This window comes from Antechinus flavipes, chromosome 5, assembly GCF_016432865.1.
Source record: "Antechinus flavipes isolate AdamAnt ecotype Samford, QLD, Australia chromosome 5, AdamAnt_v2, whole genome shotgun sequence".
Lineage (NCBI taxonomy): Eukaryota > Metazoa > Chordata > Mammalia > Dasyuromorphia > Dasyuridae > Antechinus > Antechinus flavipes.
The window spans coordinates 278,395,611-278,421,318 of record NC_067402.1 but is presented as its reverse complement, the minus strand read 5'-3'; the positions used below and the strand labels follow the sequence as shown (position 1 = coordinate 278,421,318).

Sequence of the window (25,708 nt, the reverse complement as noted above, 5' to 3'; positions counted from 1 at the left end):
AACTTGATGTGGGGGTTGCAAAATTATGATTTATTATCAGTAAATGTTTGATTCATATATATTTTATATACCTATATATCCAGAATCACTTAAAATTTTTTTAAGTGAAAAGGGGTCACAGATAGAAAAAGTTTAAGAAGTCTGGGAGTTGGATATGGTCATTATCCTTTTTCCCCTCCAGTTGTTCTGCTAAGAGGCCAGGGTGTACTGGAGCCAGCTCAAGCCAATTAATTACATTTTCAGAGCCAGCATTTACAACTTGGAAATCAGTTGGATCTCATGAAATGACAGTAAACCCTAAAGGAGGTATTCACTCCAAGCTGATGTCATATTCTTTTTTTTTTTAGATAGAATTGTCATTTTTATTATATTAGCTTGGCCTACCCATGAGCAATTGATAATTTTCCAATTGTTTGGATCAGATTTTATTTGTGTGAGAAATGTTTTGTAATTGTATTCATATAGTTCCTTTGTATTTGTCTTGGCAGGCAAGCCATATTCTTTACATAATCACCATATATAATTGTAATTATATATATATATCTTCTAATTGGATAGAAAATAATAACTGTGGCAATAGCTTTTTATCTTGCAAATCATATCAATAACTCATCAACTTTTCATGGTTTTTATGAAAAAGTCTTAGGGACATAAGACTAAAAACCAATACTGAATAAAAAAATTAGCCAAAGACTATGAATAAACTATGACAATATGAGTGTTCCAAATCACTGATAGTAACAGAAATGCAAAGTAGAGTGTGAAAGTGGCCACCAGCTTCTCCAGGACAGGCTAAATGGTGTACTGGATAAATAACTTGACGGTTTCCGGGCTGGAATCCCTCCCCAGATGTTTACTAGATTTGTGACTTGAGCTAAGTCCAGTGGCATCCCCAGGTTTCCGGCTCTCCTGTAAAAGGAGAGGATTTGTAGCTTCTGTGTCAGGAGCTGTTTCTTTGAGGGTTAGAGGAACCTACTCTATGTGTAAAATGCCTCACTAACCTAATAGCCAATCAATGATAGGAAGAATTGTACCAGAACCAAGCCACCTTCACAAACAGCCAGGTACAGAAAAGGTCCTTTCGGTGCATAAGACTCAAGAGATTACACTGATTAGCATCTCATTTGATCTCGGTTTCATTAATAACACTGACATTCTCACTTCTTTTAAATTATTTAAAGTCACATCTCCCTGTATATAATTTTTTGATATTGTCTCTGGGATAGCTAAATCAATCCCCAGAGGAAGTCTTTAAGAGAAACATTGTTACACAGTTAATTAAACTTAATTGTTATTGTTTTTTGCCCAAATAACAGAGTGTGGACCCCTTGAGTAGAACAAGTTTTACCAGGCATAAAGGGTACCTTTGGGTATTGACCATGATTGTTATGCTAATAAAAATGTTTCTGCCGCTGTGCAAGGAGGCTGCTGACAATTGTACCTTTGTCATAGGGATAAAGGGACGTTGTGGGGGAGAGGGGATGTCTCTGCCAAAGTCCTTTTTATGAAAAGTCCATCAATCAGTTCTTCATTGGTCCTTCTGAGCGCCCAGTTCGGTGGCTCAGGGAATCTCCCCATTTCGTTCTTCCCAGCCTTCATTCGCCTGGATTGAGCCCAGCAAAGTCAGTGGTATAAATAGCCTCTAAATCTCTATCAAGTCCTTCCCAAATCATAAGAGCCTTCATAAACCAATTCTTCATTCAACTCCAGTTGGGGGGGAGGAGCAGGAAAATCTGACTTCCCATTTACCAGTCTAGGTGCTTGTTTCAGCAGCAAATATTTGAGTTCCTCATGCTATACTAATAAGAGAAAAATCAGCAAATGTCAGGAGCCTCCTTGCCTTCACAGAACTTATAACTGAATTGGAAGAACAGGAAACATAAGTATTAAACAACAGGATTTAATGAATAATAGGGCAACACAGAAATAGAAGGAAAATCATCATATATTCTAATACATGCAATTTTGTACTCAGCAAATTATAGAAGATTTAAGTTTAAGGAATTACCAATTCATATTGGGATGGGATTTGAGATGAGTCTTGACGGAACAGTTAGACTTGGATAAACAAGGTAGGACTGGTATTGTAATGGAGCAGAATTCTAAAAAAGCATAGAGATGGGAAAAGCATGAGATGTGCTTGGGAGCCAGTGAAAGAGCTTCGTAGGGTTGATAGATTTGGGAAGGGAAGTAAGTCAGGATCGGGTTGCAAAAAGCTTTGAAGGCTGGATTAAGAAGTTTGTGTATTTGGCAGCATCATAGAATGATATTTTAGGAAAATTAATCTAATGGTCATATCAGGATAGGTTGGTAAATGTACCCCCCCCCCCCCCCGCCATTCATGTGGAAAATATGGAGGACGGAAACGTCTCATTTCTTTTATTCCCAGCAAAAGAGTAATTCTACACATAAGGTAACCAGATTTCTTGTTCTCTTTGAGATGTAGATCAATTGTTAGAATTTGTGAGTGAGTTTTTTTAAAAGAAAAATTATATTTCTTCATATGAATTGCCAAGTGAGCCTCGGGCAGCTAGCCAAATAAACCCTTATCAGAAGCTGAATGATCTTCTGTGGGGTCAGCACTAAACATTTACTGGAAATATGTATTTCTTAATTTAACTAAACATGAATTTCAGCTTTGAAGTTATCCCCAGATGTGCCTGCTGAGAACTTTTTCCTTTCCTTGATCACTGAGCTTCCTATAACTATAGGCCCTGAACTCCCGGGGACCCCGAGCTCTGCCACTAGTGCTTTGTTTTGTCACGGCCTGTTGTCACCGCCGTTACTAATCCATGGGACACACTCAGGCACTTTCAACCCTCTTGGCCAGATCATTTGACTCTTTCAATGCTGGGTAACTCTAAAGAGATGCAAAAATGTAGCTGGAAGATGGAGCAAAGCATGTGTCATGAAACCAGGAAGATTTTTATTTGTTTCTTTTGAAACATTTAAGAGCTCAAGGTAAGAAGTAGCTGATAGTATAAAAAACTCAACTACTGTCATAATTGGTATGAAACATTCTTTTGCTTTTTCACATTTGCTGTTTACCTTTCATTTTGACTTGGATTTATCTGGGAAATTTTTGCTATTCTCCTTCAAAACTTCAGTTAATTTGAGTTTTACTTCTTTGCAGTTACTAATTAAAATAGCTTTATATCTGTGTTTCTGATATTATTCCAGAAAGGAAAAAATAATGCACCTTTATCCATATATATATGAAATATATGTTCATTTTAATTAGGTAGTAACAATGACATTTTGATAAAATGCTAGTAGCAAATTGTGATTTTTACAAAAGCATTACAGTTGATCATTAACAGTCTTGTTTAAAATTTTTTACAAAAGAAGTTGCAGCTGGCACAGACATTCTCGGGCTTAATAGTGTATGCTTTTTTGCATTTGCATTGAAGCATTCCCTATCTAATCGAATACCGAGAGTATATTACCCTGAGACAATCCCCAGAGTACATTAAAATGAGCTGGAGACTATCATATCTTGAAATTCTGTGTCAGATCCCCCGCGCTGAAAAATCTATCTGAATGCCCTTTTTGCTCTGAGTGTAAGTAAGTATTCATAGAGAATTCTGGTAGAGGTAGGTACAAAGCTGTATTTTATTTGAACTCTTCTGAGCTGTCCAGGGCCTGCTTAGGCATTGGTGGTACACATTCTATTTGTCTTTAGTCTCACAGGTTTCCTCCATATGGTGATTTGAGGAGGGGACTTCCATGGGACACAAATTCTGAATCCAGTGCGTTGTAATTGTATGATTTTTCTTACATTAATTACTTTGGGAAATTCTCATGGGGTTTTTCCTGAGCTTTGGGTCTGCCTAGTTCCTCATGATAGCCATAGAAACCAGACCTTTATCTTTCAGAGATGAGAACCAGCTCCTCCTGCTCATGCAGAATATAGGGAGAAAGAAGGGAGTCCTTCTTTCCAGGGCTATGGAGAATAATTCTTGATCTCATTTGTTCTCTTATCAGTTGAGCAATAGGGATAAGATGTGGACTGGAGTAATTTCATTGTTTAAGGATGTCCCAGTGTGAAAACTCCCTCACCCATGCCAAGGGGCAATTCTCTGTGACTTGTTATGTTTGAGAGTTGTCCAGAACTACTGAGAAGTCAGGTGACTGGATCATACATCCAAGAATGTGTCCACAGCAGGACTCCTCAAACTCAAATTATTCACCAGATCATACAGCCTTCCTTATCCAGAATTCATTTCAAATTATTCATTTTAGAAAGCAACCTTAGAAAATATTTTTTTAAAAAATAGTGTACTGCCGGTGAAATAGTTTTGATACAAATAGAAAGTAGATTGGATGGAAAGTTGAAATATAGTTGGATTATTTGCTGTCTAGAGGAGATAGGAGGGAGAGGGAGAAAAATTTGGGAATACAAGATTTTGCAAGAGTGAATGCTAAAAACTATCTTTGCATGTATTTTGAAGAATATGAAACTATTATAAAAAGAAAGAAAAAATTTAAAAGGGAAAAGTTAAAATATAGAAATTAAGTGAGTTTTACCAGAATAACATATTTGACTGAAAAATTGTTATCGTTTAGTAGTTTTAGTCATGTCTGACTCTTTGTGACTTCATTTGGCCAAGATATCTTGGCAAAGACTCTAGAGTGGTTTGTCAGTTGACAGATGAGGAAACTGAGGTAAACAGGATGAAGTGACTTACCCAGAATCATCCAGCTAGGAGTGTCTGAGCCTGGATTTGAACTCAGGACATTGAGTCTCTCTACCCGAAGCCAGGGGTCCTTCAGGCCCAGCACTTTTTCCACAATGCCACCTAACTGGCCCTGGAAAAGTACTAAATTTCTAAGGTAAATGTAACAATCTTGGAAAAGAAGGAAAGTCCAAATAAAAATTAAGAATATATAGCGTCAGTGTGTGACCAGATTGTCATGGATTGCTTCAGTAGCCCTCACACTGTATTTTTGTCTAGCCACTTGTGGTTCTTCATCATTAACTTGGTTAATACTCGGAAGCTTCCATTTTCTAGGGATACATTTATTCCTTGAGTTATTTTTATGTAAACTTTTTTGCTGTGAAGTTAAACTTTGTGGAATTCTTAGAAAGTGTTTCCATAATCCCAGAGTTGGAGGTGACCAAACAAGTAACTCAGTCCTTAGCTAAGACACAGCTCCTCCTGGCCACAAGCTGTACAAATCCCAAATAAAAAAACATGGAGTATCTAGAGTTACAGAGACCCAAAAATAGATCCTCAATTGACATTTTAATGGCATTTACACACTCAGGTAAATAAACAATCTAGACAATAAAGAGACCTTCACTACTGGTGAGTCTTACAGGCGCAGATGGAGAGCTAGGAGAAGAAGGGATTGCATTCAGCTAGTTCAGGCTCCTCACAGCCAATAGTTAAGTTTCCATTGAGGGCACTTACATCCCAGGTATCATAAAGCTATTAACACAAGCTTGAATTCTGTACTTCAGAAAGTGATGGAGAAAATGTTGATACAGATGAAAATGGAAAATGTGTTGTGTGTATATTTTAGGGGAGAGAGCATTTATCCACATACCAGAACACCTGTGACTTGAGGGAGCTTTGGAGGTTATTAACAAATGAAGAAAATGAGACTGAGGGAGCTTAAATATTTCACATCTCATGTCTTGGGCAAGATTCAAATTCAAATCATCCTGAGCCCAAGCCCAGCATTTAGTGTCTGTAAAGACACTGGGGAGTGGAGGAGATATGGGCCTAGGCAAAGGCAAGATGGAGTGGTACAGTCTTGGACAGTCATGGATTCTCAGTGGGTCTCCATTTCTTCATCTGTAAAAAGGAAATGATACATGTGAAGAACATTACACACCTGAAAGTATCATATACATGTTCATTCTTGTTAGTATTAAGAGCTCTAGCAATTAGTTGGATTGGTAATGGGGAGCAATGTAGAATGGACTGAGAAAGGGAGGCTGAAGGCAGGCTGAGAACTGCAAAGTTCTGTTTTATCCTGGGGCTTCTCAAACAAGGGAATGACTTAGTCACTTTGCTTTAGTACAATTACTTTGGCCACCGTGCAGAATATAAGTTAGAGAGGGGAAAGGCTCGAGCCTTAATTGATTAGGGAAATTGACTGGGAGACTATATATATAGCAGTTGTCTGGGTGAGAGGGGATAAGGGACTGGAGTAAATGGAGTATGAGTGGAGGGGAGACGATGGAAGCAAGATGTTATGGACACAGAATTGACAAGTCTTGGCAACTGAGGTGAAGCAGAGGGGAAAATCAAGGGAGACTTCTGAGGGAGGCCCAAGAGGCATGGAAAAGATGGCAATGCTCACAGTAGAAATAGACAGGTGCTCCAGGATGTGCATATGGCCCTCCGGTGACAGGAATCGCTTCCACTCATGGGAGCCCGTTCTGCTTTCCGAAGGCACCAGTCATGAGGAAGGCCTTCCTTTTTTTGGGCTCAAACATTCTGTTGCTTGTTCATATTTTCCCTTGTAACTTTCTCATATTTGTGGGGAAAATGCTTCTTTAATCATCTTAAGTGAGTGCTAATGAATTTTGTGTTTACTAAATGAGACATGATGAGGGAATTGTGAAGCTACATTTAGTTTAAGCCCTAGTAATTATCATTTCAGTTTTGAAAGTATCGTAATGTTCTAAACTGCTTTATTTTGGGTGCGTTGGCACAAAAAGAGATTGACTTTCACTGTTTTAATGGGGGGGAATGGAAAATTTCAAGGGTGGTTCATGTTGTTACCATTTCTGTACTTTTCAGTTTTTCATGGGATAAAAATCCCAAGATTCTTATTTCCACATTAGCAAATTAGTGTTATTAAAGTTGATTCACTGCCAGTGCTTTGCTAGGCATTTGGCCACATGTATAGATTAGTCAGGCTTTGAATGGATCTCCCGGGCCTCTTGCCACTTACCTTTGGGAATAGGAGTCTTGCACACAGTCCAGTTGGAATCTTTGAAAGAAGCTGTGAGAAGTTAATAAATGGCATCTAGGTCCTGGAAGTCACCTTAGAGGCAGGTTACTTGTCTGTCAGGTATAGCTTATAAATTCAAGAACCATTTTGTGTGTGTGTGTGTGTGTGTGTGTGTACACATATAACCATATATGTTGTTGTTATCTGTTCTTCATTCTCAAAGAGGACCATGAATATCATATGTATTATATTCTAATATAAGGAAGTGACATGCAAGTGATTTGGATCTCAGTGAGAGAGGGCTGGGCAAGGTCAGCCTCCATTTCCCCTCCAGCGCCATCTGGGTGCAGTGTGCAGATATAGAGCAGGAGGACTGGAGATGGCCTGGATGCAGTGGGATACCTTGGCCTTTTTAATTGGTCTCATTTGACTGAGGCAAAGCCCAACCAGTGATTAAGATTGGGTAAGAAATGAGGCAGAGAATGGTCTCTTTACATCATCCAAAAAAAAAAATTAGTCTGGGAGGGGAAGATCTACAGGTTTTCTGGCCAAAACAGAAACAATTGCTACTTCTCTACATTCATTCTGAGCCAAAACTCAAACTATTTTTCCTCACGTGAAGACTGGACCACCTGTCTATTTCTGCTGTGGACACGGCCATTTTTAAACATGGTGAGGCAGCCATGACCATGGGGAAAAAGCATCTCCGCTCCTTGTAAGGGCTTTGGGTTGCCATTGGAACGGTGTTCTGGGGCAAGGGCCTATCTCAGGCTCTCTCTGTCTTTCAGCATTGGCGGCAACGTGGCCGCAGTCTGTGTCCCCTGAGTGACTGCTCGTCTTTCACTTTAGCACTGAACCGCTGCATCCCCCTTGTTGGGACCCTCGTTTCCCAGAGCATCCAGGAAGACTCAGTTGTATTCCCAGCTCCAGGTCCTCCCAAACCTACAGGCTCTTGCTAATTTACAGTCTCAGCTGCCAGCTAACAGCATAGACAAATGGGCTGACTCCATTTTAGAGCTCCTTTTGTCCAGAAGTATGCTAATTTGATTGATCCCCCATTTTGGGTCATGCCTTCTGATTTGTGCCCAGTGTTCTATTTAGAAAATGACTAGTTTAACTGTCTCCTCCATCAGTGAGTACTGGGAAGCAACAGGGAGCTACAGCAAACTTGCCTTCCTTTGTTTTGTTTTGTTTTTTAATCTCAGAGGGTAGAGGGATTCGGGACAGTTTCTTTCCAAGTTCAGCCTGACATTTAGCTGCCTAGTGTGATTGTCAGAAATTTTTCTAGGCAGTATTCCCTGTTGCCTCCTGTTAAGATTACTTTTTTGTTTATTTTTTTTGGGGGGGGCAAAGGAATATGGTGGTGTTTAAAAAAACTCAGTAGTGTTGAAGAAATGGGTGTAGAGGGACTTGTTAGCTGTCTGCAGGCTTCCTGTCTGTCACGTCTCCAGCATTTCTGTTAGACTGTTCTTAAATAGTAGAAGTTATTTTAGATGCCTGGATTGTTTGTTCGTCTCTTGCTTGGAATATATATTTTTGCCTTCTTACTAGAAGGCGACAGGTTTTAATTCCAATGCAGCCAATAGACTAGCTATATGACATTGAGTGGGACGGTGGTGAGTGAAAGATGAAAGGAGTGAGGAAGCAAAAGTTCCAGCTTCTGGACTTATTAAGCATCACAAGCCAATTTCCTAATGAACCAGGACCTGCCACCTTCCTCAGCTTTGGCACTGGACTCCAAACACAGGTGGAAGCAGACTTTTATATGTTCTAAACAATTAAATAAAACTAGTTAAAAGAAAATAATTAACAAGGTACCAACCAGGATACACCATCAGTACCCTTGAGGGTATTGGGATTCTCTGCTGCCCAAAACATCCAGAATGGATGTCTCTGCTTCACCCAGAACATGCTTCTCAAATTAGGGTGTTGGAGCATGCTTACTGCTTGTTTTTTTAATAGTAATTTTAGAAATAAATCAAAGTTTCTATCTTTTAGTTGCTCTCTTTCCCCCTTCTGTATATATTTCTGAAGCTTCTAAGTTCCTTCAAAGAAAACCTGTTATGTGCTATATTGTTGTTTGGTCTTTTCCATTTGGAGTTTTCTTGGCAAAGATCCTAGAATGTTTTGCCATTTCTCTCTCTAGCTCATTTTACAGATATGGAAACTGAGGCAAACAGGGTGAAGTGATTTGCTAGCTAATGTCTGAGACTGGATTTAAACTCAGGAAATGATTTCCTGACTTCAGGCTCAACACTCAAAGCACTATGCCTCCTCATCGACCCATTAAATGCTAGACTTACCTTTAAATAAATTTTGTCCCATCTTCTTGAAAGGATTAGTCATAAATAGGGTTCAGTCTTAAAGCTAAAGAATTATTTTTAGTGTTGTGTTTTGGAAGATTAGTCTTACAGAGTTTGCAAATTGATTTCACAATAGATTTTCCCCATTATTTCTCAGACTTAAAATTTGAGAATTAGAATCTGTACTTTTTAGGGTGATCTTTAAAATCATTTACATAAGCATGGTGTAGTTGATGTGTTTGAGGTACAGCACCACATGATGAGATGGACATAATCACCAAATGTTGGAGTTCAGTCATGTGCAGAATTCACACTGGCCATTCTCTGACCATGGTGGGCTAACTCAAAAGGGATTCAGCAAAGATGGCATGGACCATGAACAGATTTATATGGGAAATTTAACCTTGGGGGGCTGATGTAACCTGGATTTCTGAATGGACACAGCAAGGTGGGGCTATCCACGACCTCCACAGCAGAGGATGGGACTGTGAGGTGAGCTGATCCCCTCAGTGCCCTTTGCTGCCTGCCTTAGGGAGTAACGTTATCAGTACTTCAGACTTCCTCTGCCAACCCCTAACTACTGACCCAGGACCTCCTTGAACCTTGGAGTCACGAATAGGCAGATGCATGAATGAAAAAAGCACTTATGAGTCACTAACTACATTTCCAAACACTATATTAAGCCCTGGGAATTTAAATACAAAATCAATGTGATTCTTGTCCCCCTTAAGAAGCTTCCATTCTGATCAGGGGAGACAGCATATATAGGGGGGATAGGGAAAAGGGGTTTGGCTGGAGAAATGATAGGGATGGTTAGTGGAGTCCTAGAGGACTTGGTTACATGCCCTTTCCAATAACAATAACAATACTGATTCGGTTACAGTTCCAGAGCTGAAAAGAGGGAATGGGTTGGGGAGAGCGTGGAGCATGGGAAACTATGCACAGAGCAGCAGTGTGGAGGGCAAGGGAATGGAAGCCTTCAGCCCAGGACGAAATGTGAAGCATGGCCAGGACTTTCCAGATGTGACGCAGGGGGAGGCCCTTGCTGATGAGTACAGGCCCCAGGGCAGGCCCCCTGCAGGATCCTGTGTGGGGCAGACGGCAAGGCCCAGGGGTTCACAGCATCCAGAGGCAGGCAGGACAGATGAGGAGAACGTGAACACCATCAGCACATGGGGGAGTTCCAGAACTGAGAGGGTTAAGCCCCTAGGGGTGAGATCTCTGGGGGGTCTGGGGATACAAGTCACATCACAGACATTTACTACGCTCCAGACACTGGGCTGAGGGCAGGGACACAGACGGACAAGACCAACCCCTGCTCTCGGGGAACGCCCAGTCTAAAGGGGGGAGCAACATGCAAGTTACTCCTATACACAAGATGGACTGGGCAGATTGGAGAAAGTCTTGCAAGGTGCTGGCATTGAGGGGGACAGTGCAGATGGAGGATGCAGAATCTGCCTGAGGGAGAGCCCCAAATGGCCCAGACTTCAAGTCTGGCTTCTGACCCATACTCGCTCTGATTCTGGGCTAGTCACCTCACCTCCCAGCCCCCCACCTGAACAGCTCCCAGAAACAGTGAGTAACAATGATCTTATCACTGAGGGCATTTCACCAATAAAAGGACAGATTTGCTTTCTCTGTGATCTAGCACCCCCTCCTTCCCCTCTACTCCTTCTACCCCCCCCCATCACACCTGTAGTCTTAAACTTTTCCCCACAGTGAATACTTAGCTCCCCTTCCATTATGTAGGCCATTTTATTTAGTATTCCTGGACTCTTCCTTAATTACTTCTCTACTGCATTTCCCAACAGTTGTTCTAGATCTTCCATTCTTATACATTCCTTACTGCTCCTTCCCTTCTAGTTCATACTTTAGTAGTGCCTGAGGGTGTTCCCATTCCAACTCTAGGGCTTCTCCAGAGAAAGATGCTTTCTCAAGATACTTTATAGTTCCACACAAGAACCCAATGGTGGATTTACTTTTAATAGTCAGTGGATTCATTTAGTTCAAATTAAAGAATAGTGCGCCAGTCTCCCAACTGAACTCCCTACCTGAAGTCCTTCTGTTCTTGAACCCAGAGCTGCCCAAATGTTACTCCTCTAGATGTTTTGCGATAAAACATGAGACGCTCTTTTTGTCCTTCACAGGGTAGCTCCTGCTTACCTTTTTGGACTTGTCACTCAGCCTTCCTGTTCCCACACTCTGAAGTCCAAAGAACTGCCCCTCATTGTTGCTTCCATAGATGTGTTTTCAGCCCAGGCTCAATCTCGAGCTTCTTCAGGCACCCTCCCTCCCACCCCCGCTGAAGCACCCCCCTCTCAGCCCCTCTGTCTCAATCCTCAGAAATGACTTTGTATTGATGCTCTATATTCTTGGTACAATATTGACATAGGTTGTATTGTTTCTCAGAAAAAAATATATATATATTTTTTCCTTGAAGGCAGAGACTGTTTTGTTTTGGTTTTGTATCTCCAGCATCGCAAACATTGTCTGACATGTAAGGAATGTTTCATAAATGCTTGCTGATGGATTCATAAGGCATTGTGGATTTATTGATGCTATCTCTACTCCATTTAGTTGAGATGACTTGTTTCCTGAATTTGGTCCTGCTCTCCTATATATCCTATTTATATTTGCACATACTGTCCCCCATAGTTCACTAATCCCAGGAGTGCTAGCAGTGGCCCTATCCAGACCACTGTTTCTGCTTTATGGCCATTATCCAGGGAAGCAACTTCTGTAAAAAGCCAGCCACTCCCATCAATTGCCAACCAATGACCAGTCCCAAGGCAGGCAGGGCAATCTAGCTAAAGCATCAGGGCACCACTAAGACAGACAGGAATCGGTATGAGCCAGATAAGGAGAATCACCATCACTATCTTGATCATAATCTCCCCTTGGACCCTGATGGAAACACCTCAGGACCTTGAACCCAAGAGCCCCTGGAATAGCAGTACTTCTAACCTATTGAAATGTGGCCTGGCAGTTGCTTCTGCAGGGTCTACAGCCACATTTATTTATTTTATTTTTATTATTTATTTTAAAAGTTTTAATAATAGCTTTTTGTTTTCAAAATACAAAGATAGTTTTCAACATTTACCCTTGAAAAATCTTGTGTTCCAAATTTTTCTCCCTACCTCCCCAACTTCCCCTTTCCCCTGGATAGCAAGTAATCCAATATAAGTTAAACATGTGCAATTCTTCTAAATATATTTCCACATTTATCATAGAGTGCACAAGAAAAATCAGATCTCAAAAGGAAAAAAATGAGAAAGAAAAAAAAAGCAAGCAAACAGCAAAAAAGGTGAAAATATTATGTTGTGCTCCACATTCAGTTCAGACAGTTCTCTTTCTGAATGCAGTTGGCTCTCTCCATCACAAGTCTATTGGAATTGCCTTGAATCACCTCATTGTTGAAAAGAGTCACATCCATCAAACTGATCATAAATCTTCTTGTTGCTGTGGACAAATGTTCTTTGATTCTTTGTGTGTGTGTGTGTGTGTGTGTGTGTGTGTGTAAATATATATATGTATATGTGTGTGTGTATGGATGTATATATATGTGTATGTATGTGTGTAATTTAGTATCAGCTTATATAAGTCTCTCCAGGCCCCTCTGAAATCATCCTGCTGGTTGTTTCTTACAGAACAATAATATTCCATAACATTCATATACCATAACTTATTCAGCCATTCTCCAACTGATGAGCATCCACTCAGTTTCCAGTTCCTTGTCACTATAAAAAGGGCTGCCACACGCATTTTTGCACATGTGTTCCTTAATTACACCTCACCCAAAGTCACACAGGATCCTCAACCCAAGGCTTCTGACCCTAAGCCTATTGTTTTTTGTTTAGTTTGGTTTTTGGGGAGGGTTGTGAGGCACTTAGGGTTAAGAGACTTGCCCAGAGTCACACGGGTAGGAAGTGTTAAGTGTCTGAGGCCAGATTTGAGCTCAGGTCCTCCTGACTTAGAGCCGGTGCTCTATTGCTTTTTGCAGCCTCCTCGGAGAGGGTTTCACAACGATTTGAAGCTTTGTCTGTAGTTGAAGTGTTCATAACCACGTGTCTTCATGTCTCCCCATTCTTGTGTCTTAGGTATCGGTGGTAATTTAGTAGCTATACAAGCTAGTCGAATTTCTACCTACCTCCATTTACACGGCAAACCAGGCGAGGTGCCCGATGAAGCCAAAGGCTGCTACTACCCGTGCCGAACCTTCTTTGGTCCAGGTGTGTACTTGGGGGGTGACCCTGTGGTTGAAGTTTGTGTAAGACTAGGGGGACTTTCGGGCAAGCAGCACCAACTGAGCAGCTGGGCTCAGGCGCCACAGTAGGCTTTGTTCAGAGGGAATGGAAAGCATAGAAAGCCAATTAATCAATATTTGTGGTTGTCATTCCTGTTCTAAACTGAGATCTGCCATTTGGGGGGGTCCGTTATCAAGACAGAAAGGGATAGCTATCGGCCGATAGAACGTTTGAGGATGAGCCGTGTGCCAGTCCCCTGACCTCACCCACTCTCTGCTCCCTTTTTCTGGGGTCAGTGTGAGGGGACCCAAATAGGAGGAATGGTGAGTGTCAAGCAGACTGGAGAGGAAGCCGGCCACTTCATTATCTCAGGCAATTACGTTTGGGAACCAAACTCCAGAAGGAGGGGAAAGATACAGGCAGAGATTAATGGGGATGGTGATAAAAATATAGTTGAGATCTAACCAGTCGTTCCTTACTGTAACTTAATGAGACTGGGCATGCTGAAACAAGGGTCTAGGAAGGCTCGGGGTCAGAAAGCATCGTGTTCTTTGTATGTGTCACATAATTCTGTCCATCCAGAGCACATGTGCTGCCAGAAGATCCCAGAAATAGAGATAGGTGCTGGGAATAAGTGAGCTGAAGCATTGGGCAGGACTCTGGTGGTAACTTCCCAAGGAGAGAAGGCTTCCCCCTTCCTCCCATCTCTCCCTCTAATCTCATAAGGGACTTCTGGAACAATGTGACCAGCGACTCTTGACGAGCCGTCAGATTTCAGATCTGATGGCTTTATGGGGAGAATTTTATAGTAGCAAGAAGATAGTGAATAGCAATTGAAAATGATTTTTAAAAATTGAATGTGATGCTGAGGAAGATATTCAAGTGGATGTGCTATTCAAATGATATTGAAGTACAAAATTTCATTACTTTTGATTGTTATTAACCAAAATTTGATTTAGTTCTAAACGCTTTTGTGTTTTCCATTACAGGAGTCAATAACAAATCTGCCCAAGTTCTTCTACTTTTAGTGATTCCTGGACATTTAATTTTCCTCTATACCATCCACTTAATGAAAAGTGGTCACACTTCCCTGACTGCAATCTTCATCGCTGTATTCTTATTTGCTGCTGTGTTACAGGTAGGAACTGAAACCTCTTAACATTTTTTTGTGCTTAAATTCCTTTAAGAATATGATATTTGGGGCAGCTAGGTGGGTCAGGGGATAAAGCTCCAGTCCTGAAGTCAGGAGGACCTGAGTTCAAATCTGGTCTCAGACACTTAACACCTCCTGGCTGTGTGACCCTGGCAAGTCACTTAATGCCTCAGAAAAAAAAAGAAAAGAAAAAAAAAGAATATGATAGTTGGTTGTCTTGTATAAGTAGTGTGCAAGTAGTAAAAAGGAAGGCATTCGCATCTGTTTCTTAGCAGGGGTGGGACTAAAGAGTCTGGGCTGTCAGGGCAGACAAGTTGTAAGAGAGACAAAAGCATGGGAAAGGGTGAAGGACACTGGCCTGGCATCGGGAAGCCTGGACCCAAGTCCTCCTCATTGTGTTGTCCTAGGCAGATCACGGCTCCACTTGCCTCTGTTTCCTAATCTGTAAACTGAGTAGTTGGGCTCAGTTGACTTTTGAGTTCCTCACAGCTCTAAATCTGTGATTCAATGATACTGATTTATACCTCTTAAAATGAACAATTTCACCGTTTCCTCTCAGATGATAAAGTAATAATGAGAGTCATTATTCACCTTTCAAAATACTTTCCTTTGTCTGATATAAAACTGTAGAGGGTAGGTAGTATTGTTCCTACTTTATAGCCAAGGAAACCAAGGAAGCCAAGGTAAATTAATTGCCAAAGATCATGCAATGAATAAATAGCGATGCTGGAGATTGAATCCAAGCCTTTGAACTCAGGCTGGAACTCCTTCATAGGGTGATGGTGGGCTGCCTCTCATCACCCTTGAAAGTCTCCCAAAGAACTAGGTAGTTGGCTTTGCCTTGTGTTGGGATTAATTCACAGAGAAGAAGTCTGAATTTTTCATTGAAGTTCCAAGTGAATTCTAAGGCCAATTAGTAAGAAGGAGTTAGAGTCACTGGGATATAAAACCAGAATGGACTTCAGGGTCATTTTATGTATAGACGTGGAAATTGATGTGAAGGATGAAGATCTTGGTATCCATCCATGAGGTAACTTAGAAGCCCTGTACTGGACATTGATTTCCTCATTTCTTACATCATGATAGCATTCATCACATGCATATACCATGACTTATTCAGTTACTCCCCAATTGATGGGTGTCTCTTTAATGTCCACAAAAAGAGCTGCTACAAATATGTATATTTCAATATTCAGTGACTTAAAGGCAAAAGTTGGCACAGGGGAGGATGTTGGAAAGCTTGACCCACAAACGAGAACCCAGATGGTCCAAAGGCTGATAGATCCCGGAAATCTCTCATCTCTTTGTCATAGAACCCAAGTGGGCCAAAGCTGATAAGGCCCCAAAACCTCACATCTATTTATCATGCCCCAGAAACCTCATATCTTTGTGTCATGGAACCAAATGGGCCAAAGGCTGAAAAGCCCCAGAAAGCTCACATCCATCTATCATGGAACCTGGATGGGCTAAAGGCTTATAAGGCCCCAGAAACCTCATATCTCTGTGTCATGGAACCCAGATGGGCCAAAGCTGATAAGCCTTAGAAACCTCACCTCCATTTATCATAGAACCCAAGTGGGCCAAAGGCTGATAGGTCCCAGAAAGCTCAATCCATTTATCGTGGAACCCAGATGGGCTAACGGCTTATACGTCCCAGAAAGTTCATATCCATTTATCATGGAACCCAAGTGAGCCAAAGACTATTAGGTCCCAGAAACCTCACATCTTTGTATCATGGAACCCAGATGGGCTAAAAGCTTATTCAAACCCCAGAAGCCTTACATCTCTGTGTCATGAATATTCTCCTCAAGAAGAAGGTGGGAGCCACTAGACATAGTGAGCTTCAAGCAATGTCATGAAAACTAAAATGTCTGTATTTATAGGACAGGATATTATTGGAATGAATCATTGCCAATATGAGAATCATTTGTGAAATTCATATATTACTGACTTGGTAGAACAAAGATAAAACTCAGTTTCAAACTCCAGCACCTAGTATAGTGCCTTGCACATAGTAGGTGTTTATTAAATGTCTATGGAATTGAAACCAGAAGAATGTAAATGAGGATATATGGTAAGCAATTGAGGCAGCTCCTACACTGGCCCATTTAAACAACTTGAAGTCAGAAAATGGATAAAAGAACAGATGTCACATATTATTATTTCCTAAGATTACCCAATGTAAATCAGTCACCACAACAGAGACAAGGAAAGTGCCTAGAAGCTGCCTTGGCCAGCAAACCCTTGATGTTGCTGAACAGATTGATGAGAGAGCTAAGAACAACATTGGTATAAACGCATGTGGAAAATCTTAATGCGGTGGAAGGTTCTGAGCCATCTTGGCTCATATAACAGAGAAAAACAAATTTTCAAAAAGGTTTGGAAAAGGACCTAATGAGAAAAGGTCGGCCCAAGGGCATTTAGGGATGAGAAAAAGGGAAGACAGGAGAAAATGAAAAAAATCCAAACACATTTTTTCTCCATTAACTTGAATAATTTCACCACATTTGGACTATAAAATTGCAGTCCCTTTGTGCCCCACAAGGAAGTAGAAGTGATATTAAGGAAAATAAAAACATGAATAATAGCTGAAAAAGACCAGATATATAGAGGAGATTCATACTAGCGGTTACCTAATTTTGAGGACATGGAGGATCAAATTTCAGGGTATTTGAAAAAGAGGAAAATGCCAGACTTGGGAAAAAAAATTCAGTTGTTATAAAAAATGACTTGGAATATATTAGTAACTATGGGCTCCCATGCATCAAATACCTACTTAATGAAGGTATAAAAAGAGTAGAGTTGAGACAAATCTGTCTGCTTGGCTCCCAAGCCCTTCCTCCATGCTTGTGTCAATCACCGTGGAGGCACTTATGGGCACATAGCATGGAGAGCCAGTCTGGCTGCATGGCCACTTTAGAGGCAGCTATTTGTCCTGTTGGTTCTTTTAAAACTCTCCTTTAAGTCTTATAAGATACCTTCCAACTTCCAGTTCACACCAGAAGATCTAAACTCTTTTTAGTAAAAGTCCCACAGTTGAATAATTTTACGTATCTTTCTTTTGTCTCCCGACTCGACTGAAAACTCTTGACTGTAAGATCGTGCCTTGTTCTTCTGTGTCCCTTCAGGGCCTAGCATAGTGCTGAGCCCACTGGAGACTCACCGTAAATCATTTGTGATGAAATGCTCAAAATCTCCATCTCTTTCAGTCCTGCATTTTCTGAAGAGACTGCTCCATTGAGTGCCTCCAACCAGAAAAAAAAAATGTCTGATGCAGGGGCAACTACTAATGGACTTAGCCCCATGGCCCAGTGGAGTAATCTTTTCCAGTTACTCTCTTCAGTCTCTCCCACTGATTTCATTCATTTGGTCAGTGTGTGATCTTTGTTTTATCAGAAAAGCTTTAGATATGACTCAGCACCAGCCACCCCAGAGACATTGCAAAGCCAAGCGAACATCCTCCTGTTTTTGCTAAACTTGAACTTCCTTTCTTTCATTGCTATAAATAGAGTTTGCTATGAAAAAACAACTCCAAAGCTCTCTAATCATACATAAAGGTTTATTGAAACTATATGGTTTTTCTTGAAATGTTTAAATAGAAACCTTACAAAAAGCCTTGACACATGATGCTGGGTCCTCTTCTGGCTTGGGACCAAAAGTATCTTTTCCACTTCTACTTTTTGGGGGAGAGGTAGAGGGAGACAGCAGGAAGCTGACAAAAGGTGACATTTTATTTCAGGCCCTGAAACTGGCAAGGTTTTCATGTTGGACTTGGTCCCCTTCAGTGTCTGACCTATGGCAGAGCATTCCAAGCTCATATTGGTCTGATCAACTACAGTCAGACACACTAACTTGATTGTAACATAATGATGTCATTTCTTCTTTTTTTTCTATTAAAGCCTTTTATTTTCAAAAAACATGTATAGATAGTTTTTAGCATTCACCCTTACAAAACCTTGTGTTCCAAAATTTTTTCCCTCCTTTCGTATGTTAAACATGTGCGATTCTTCTATACATATTTCTATAATTATCATGCTGCACAAGAAAAATCAGATCAAAAAGGGAAAAATGAGAAAGAAAACAAAATGCAAACAACGACAAAAAAGTGAAAATGCTATGTTGTGATGGAGATGGCTCTCTCTCCATCACAAGACCATTGGAACTGGCCTGAATCACTGGCTCTTGAAAAGAGCCACATCTATCAGAATTAATCAAATGATATCATTTTGCTTCTCTTTGAGAATGAAGGACATCAATCAACCAATTTGATGAATGTCAGTGACACCTTTTAGACTTTTCAATGTAAAAATATTCTCTTGTATCCCATGAAATATCGTCATTTTACACACTCATACACACACCCACGTAGCTGTTTACAACAGCTTGGGATATCTCCAGATTGCTCGGTACTACGGCAGTTCCATTATACCAGTTAACGTACCCAGCTCTAGCCTTGAGATCACTATGGTGAAACTTAGGCTTAAGCTGTAAAAGTGATCTCTTTCTGAGTTGTCTAGAGGTTGAAAGAGTCTCACGGGAGCAGGATGATTTTCTCCATGGGTTCTGATTTGATTTTCAACTTTGGGGTTTGGGAGAGGAATAAGGTGGTGATAGGCATCCAGAAAACTAAGATCCTCTAAGAATTATCTGACCTTGGTGGCCAGAGACCAGTCTTGGATCAGGAAGATCCACATTTAGGTCCTGCCTCTGATAGAGAATGGCCGTGTGCTCCCGGGAGGGCCATTTAATATTCAGTGGCCCAAACAGACCTATATGGACATTGCAGTACAGATGCATTAATTAGTTGAGGAAGTCTCTCCAGTTTACTTTGGAAAAAACAGTGCTAGACACTGGGGATCCACGTACAGAACAAAACAAACTACTGTCCAGAATATTGTATTTTGCTGATACAGTCTGTGATCAGGTGATTGAAATCCAGGAGGAAGTAGAGTTTGTTACTGATAGAGAGTGAATATTAGATGGCTGGTGGATAGACATCAGAGTTGTGAGGAGGGGTCACAGGAATTGGAACTGTTGTCCTTCTGAATCCTCTGTGAAAGGAAGGAGAGGGAGCTTCCTTGCCATAAGATGGGGAAAGAATAGATTGATGGGATGTTCAGTGACTCGGAGCAGGAGAGAAGAGTGCCATAGTAACGATGGTCAGGAATGTCACCTACTTAGGGAGGCTGCGAATAGTGGGCAGAGTGCCCCTGGGGAGGCCCTTTTCAATAGTGTGTCCATCTCCATTCTGGTTCTAGAAAAGGGCTTTTCCTGGGCCCAGGAGGACTGTTGGTAAGGAAAGCCAGGGCAGATCTTGTCCCAAGCAGCACACAGAGAGTTTGTCCCATTGTGTCCTATTGCCCCCTCTGCCAGGATCCGAGAGAGCCAGCTACTGTGGCTGACCTTGGTGGTGACGAAAGGCTTGGGTTTTTGGTCTCTCGATTGGCAGTGGTGGACAACCGTGGACAAGGGAAGACAGGTTCTGGTTCTACAAATAGTACTTCGTTCTTTTTTTTTAATAGTTATTTTTTTATTTTTGCAAATTTTTTATTTCTCATTGTTTTTCCTTTTTGTTCTGATTCTTATTTCACAACATGACTAACTTGGAAATAAGTTTTTTTTTTTAAATTGTAACTTTTTATTGACAGAACATATGCCTGGGTAATTTTTTACATTATCCCTTGCACTTACTTCTATTCCAATCTTCTCCTTCCTCCCTCCACCCCCTCCCCTAGATGGCAAGCAATCCTATACATGTTAAATATGTTATAGTATTCTAGATACAATATATGTGAGCAGAATCGAACAGTTCTCTTGTATGGCACTTCATTCTGAGGCAGCAGTGCTCCCTCTCTCCTTCGCAGCCATATCCTGGATCTTCCTGGGTCCTTGCTGGCAACCCTCCCTTAATGTTTTAGGCCCCTAGGGTCCAATCCCCTTTCAATTTTAGGTCCCCAACTGAGACTCAAACCTGGAGGACCAGGAGGCAGCCTGGAGTTTAGCTGATTGAAGCAAATTATCAGTGAGATCAAATTCCTGCATTCGATCCCTTTGTTCAGTAGTTTGCCTGCCTTATTCTCAGGTTCCATATTTCATATACCTCCAAACCCTTTTGATTAGGAGTAGAGTTAGAAACAAAATGAATTTACGGTTAGGGTTATGGATGGATGGACTGGGAAAAATATGTGCCTGCTATAGAAAAGCAACTCAAAGCATAAATCCTCCTGGCGGTGAATAAGGTGTGTTATCTCATGTATCTGGACACATCATTTAATAATGGTCTCTTTTATGTATGAAGACCCCCCTAGAGTTAACGAGTCATCCCAGTTTATCCAAATAATGCCAGAACGTCTTCAGGTTCCCATGTGACCATCATCCCACAAAGCAGTGAAACTGTATGAAAGACTAGAGTTTCCTATATTTCACCCTCAATAGCGCTTGCATTTGAAATGATTTTTCAGTTAGAGTAGCAGGAGACGTTCTCATCCAGTATTCCCTCTTATCATCAGTAAGCATTTATGATGATATAATATTACTGCATTTAAAACCATCATCTTGGACTGGAACAAAAATTTGTATATTAAAGTAATGAATTTTCATAAAATGGATAGAATTAATAAAGGGCTGTAAAAGACAAAAGGGACCTGAATATTATGAGACATCTTTACACTGATTATGTGATTTGTTATGGAGCCTATAACTTTAGGCCCATGATCCCATGCTTTTTTCATCTGGGCAGACACAAGGGGCAGAGTTGCCTCAAATAATGCATTGTAGGAAGTTCTCCATCACTAAAGGGCTTTAAAAAGCACAGCCTACATAACCACTTATGAAAACTATTGTGGAAGGGATTCAGGCTTTGGGGAGGGGCTGCTTCTAGATGACCTTTGAAGGTTTCTTCCAAACCTGTTATTCTGTGATTCTATTCTGGTTTAATTTTTCTTTTTTCCTGCCTACTCATTTGCATAGGGATATTTTCTTTCTTTGCAAGCAATATGGCATGATTCTCTCGACCCTGGATTTTGCCTTTTCTGATTCCCTGTTATCCTCTCAAAACCAGCTAATTTGCTGCATTGAAAGCATAATCTGAATTTCTAAATTGTGTCATACCTCATTGGCCTTTCTTCATGGATGTATATGGAAACGAAACTTATAATTTTCTTTTTTTCTTTTGGTTCATATCCATTTGTTTGCCCTCCTTCCTAAGCTGTTTTTCAAGGACTCCTTCCTTTGCTAGTATAGCAAGTCTGACCAACTACAAAGATAATTACTCCCCTTCTAGTTCCATCAAAAAAGCCAAGTGCCAATCTCTTGAGCAACAAAGGATCAGTACACCACATGGTTCCTTTTCCATGTTTAACTGCAAAGCCCCCAGTTGTTTACTCTTTGTGCTACAAAGCCTTCACGTGTTTGTCCATTTTTCTTTTTCTATAGAAAAAGAGAGACATTTATTTGAAGCAATATAAAACTTGTTTGAAGCAAATTCAACAAAAATGGCCATAGGTTGAATATAATGAAAAATACTATTTCTAGGGCAAAATAATGTCTAAAGGAAATAATCAACATGAAGATGTCTCATGATATTTAGATACCTTTTGTCTTTTACAATCTTTTATTAATTTTACTCATTTTATGAAACAAAACTGACTTCATTCTTATTTTCCTTTTTATTATGGATGCAGAAGCGTATTAATAATTTTATTATTAATAATGAACAAATTCAACAAAAAGTTGCCATAGGTGGAATAGGGTACAAAATGATTATTTCTAGGGCAAAATAATGCCTAAAAGAAAAAATCGGTGTGAAGATGTCTCATAATATTCGGGTCCCTTTTGTCTTTTATAATCCTTTATTAATTCTATTCATTTTATGAAAATTAAACTGGATTTCACTCTGATTTTCCTTTTTATTATGGATACAGAAGCATATTAATAATCTTTAATGTAGCAGATCTCAGGAGAAGTAAAAAAATGGAGCCTTTTTAGCCTCAAAGTCTTTGGAATTCCCAGAGTGTTTATTAATATAATTGTGTCCTAGTGAATTCAAATAACTTCTGAATAAAATGTTTAATTCCTCGTTTTAGGCAGAAATTATTTTCTACATAATACTAGGTTTTTAAACTGTGTTAAAATCCTGGCCAAACGTAGTGATGGAAAAAACCATTGTGAAAACCTTTCCCATGACTACATGCCTGTATAAAATACAGAATAATTCTTCATGAGGAACAAACAGTGATCTCAATGAAGAAAAGATGAGTAAATTTAAAAATTCAGGTCTAATCCTAGGTAAGTCACTTTACCTCAATTGCCACAGCAAAACTGACAAACAAACAAAAATTCAGGTCAACAAATGTATATTAAGCATAAACTGCATTGTGCTTATCAGGCTATCTCTGCTTTTGAGGAGCTAATGATGGAGTTAGGAAAATAAAACTTCCACAAAATAAGTGCAGAAGAATGTAAATTCTTTTTGTGTGACCCTGAGATTAAAAATCTTTTAAAATTGTTATTTTCTGAGACTTGTAAGAGTCCTTGTGGTCCTTCTTTCCAGTAAGTCAAGGGTTCTTCTCCACCTCTTTCCATCTCCCTATCATGGGTATTTTGTGGACACCTCTGCATCTCAGAGCTGCCTGGCCCAGGGGGATGAGCATGTGCTCTTGGGAGCATACCAGACAGGATGCTCTATGGCATCTGTTCTAACACTTTGCTCTCAGGACCTCTTTAACTTCTTAAAACATTCCAGAAGAGCTTTTCTCCCCCTCTCCTCACCTCATCTTGCAGAGACCCTTAATTCCTATGGGTTATAATGATTGACTTTTATCATATTCGAAATGAAAATGTCTCTATATTATTGTAAAAATAGATGTGATCTCATGGATAAACTGAAAGGGTTTTGGGGACCCTCTGGAATTCCTGGACTTTATTGATGTTCCAGAGAAACAATCTATCCCATGGGAGGAAAAGATAATGTTGGAGGGAATGTGGGAAAACTGGGATGCTAATACATTGTTGGTGGAGTTGTGAATTGATCCAACCATTCTTAAAAGCAATTTGGAACTATGCCCAAAGGGCTATCCAACTGTGTATGCAGTGTCTCTCCTGGCCAAATATTCCAGAGAGATCATAAAGGAGAGAAAGGGACCCACCCATATGTGCAGAAATGTAGTGTCAAGAAACTGGAAACTGAGTAGATGCCCATCAGTTGGGGAAATGGCTGAATAAGTTATGGTATACGATTGTTATGGAATATTATTGTTCTGTAAGAAACGATCAGGATGATTTCAGAAAGGTCTGAAGAGACCTATATGAACTGATGCTGAGTGAAATGAGCAGAACCAGAATATCATTATATATGGCAAGAGCAAGATTATACGATGATCAATTCTGATGGACATGGCTCTCTTCAACAATGAGATGATTCGGGCCAGTTCCAATGAATTTGTGATGAAGAGAGTCATCTACACCCAGAGAGAGAGCTATGGGAACTGAGTGTGGACCACAACATAGCTTTCTCACTCTTTTTGTTGTTTGCTTGCATTTTGTTTTCTTTCTCATTTTTCTTCCTTTGATCTGATTTTTCTTGTACAGCAAGATAAATGTGGAAATATATATAGAAGAATTGCACATGTTTAACATATATTGGATTACTTACTGTCTAGAGGAAGAGGTGGAGGGAAGAGAGAAAAAATTTGAAACACAAGACTCTGCAAGGGTGAATGTTGAAAATTATCCATGCATGTGTTTTGAAAATAAAAAGCTTTATTAAAAGACACAATCCATCCCAGCAATTTTTAGGCATCAGACCAGATAGGGCCATGGATCTGGAGCCAGAGAATTTGTTATAGATATGAAATTCCAGAGTTCAGGACTAGATGTGGTGTGGGACCTTGGCAGTATTTAGATCCCAACTTCTTAAATTGTGGGTCTTCATATGGATTCTTGTAACTGACTGCAGAAGTTCCAAAATTATCAGTAAATTTGCCTTGTATACCTATTTTATGTATCTCTATTATTTATATATCTATATCTTCATTAAAATATACCTATTTTATGTATCTATGCACTCAGGGTTATGTATAAATTTCTTTGGCAAGAAAGAGTTGTGAGTGGAAAAAAGTTTAAGAAGCCCTGGTCTGGGTTCCATAACACCAGTTGTGCTGATAAACTTGACCAGTTTGGGTTTTCCAATAGTTGGAATTGATATGTTGGCAGAAAGTGACATAGTCCTAGTGCCTCCCTGGCAAAAGTAATAATAATAATAATAATAACAATAACTGGGATTTTCTAGCAATTTATGGTTTATAAAATGTTTTACTGTGCATATATTTGTTTCATTTGATTCTTACAACAGCCTTGTGAGATAGGGCCTATTTATGGCAGTTTTCACTGAGAATTTTGGAGGGAGAAAAAGCTTTATATGGCTTTTGGCTGCCCCTTTATAAAGAGCCAGACACTTTTCTACAAGATTCCCAACAAGTAAGTGGGTACCTTGCCCCTGCCTAGGAGATCCCCAGCCCTGAAGAATCCCCAGTCTCCTGAGGTGGCCAGTGCCCCTTCAACAGAAAATGTCTCCTCTACAGCTAAAGTGGCCTCTGCCAGTTCTGGCTAGTGTTCCTCTTTCTGCCCTTGGAGTCAGATGGGATGAAGAGCAAGTGATTCTCTCCTTTGAATCCCGCTTCAGTACTTAAAGACTAAACATTCCTGGTCTGCTCCTTCTGCCTCTTTAAGTGATAGGAAAACTGCTGTTTAGCCTGGAGGAGTCTTTACTGGGGGTGAGAGTCGAGGAGTAGGGGGAGTGATGTTAGCTGTCTGTCTCTGGGTCATGGCCCGCAGCCTCCTCTCTCTGGGCTCCAACATGTCCCAGAATGGGACATTCAGAACTGAGCATAATATTCTAGGTGGTCTGGTTGTCTCTACCACTGCTAACCCCCATTCCCTTGTATCTGCTCTCTGTCCAACCTGTGGTTACAACAGAAGCAGCGTGGGAAGTCAGGAGTGGAAGCATCCTGCTTCCATTAGCCTGGAGAGTTAGGGCACATGGTCCCACAGGCCAACGGGATGCAAAGACACCGATCTGGGTCCCATTCTCTGCACAGAAC

The 25,708-nt window shown here is 40.4% G+C and overlaps 1 protein-coding gene across 4 annotated transcripts in view; it reads left to right on the top strand.

Moving 5' to 3' along the window:
* The window catches only part of SLC41A2 (solute carrier family 41 member 2), a 133,306-nt gene that overhangs the window by 93,569 nt on the left and 14,029 nt on the right, over positions 1-25,708 (top strand). For all 4 annotated transcript variants that reach the window (XM_051961323.1, XM_051961322.1, XM_051961324.1 and 1 more), the window contains exons 9-10: positions 13,310-13,441; positions 14,446-14,594. In XM_051961323.1, the coding sequence (XP_051817283.1) occupies positions 13,310-13,441; positions 14,446-14,594 (281 nt within the window). The remainder of the gene's footprint in view (positions 1-13,309; positions 13,442-14,445; positions 14,595-25,708) is intronic.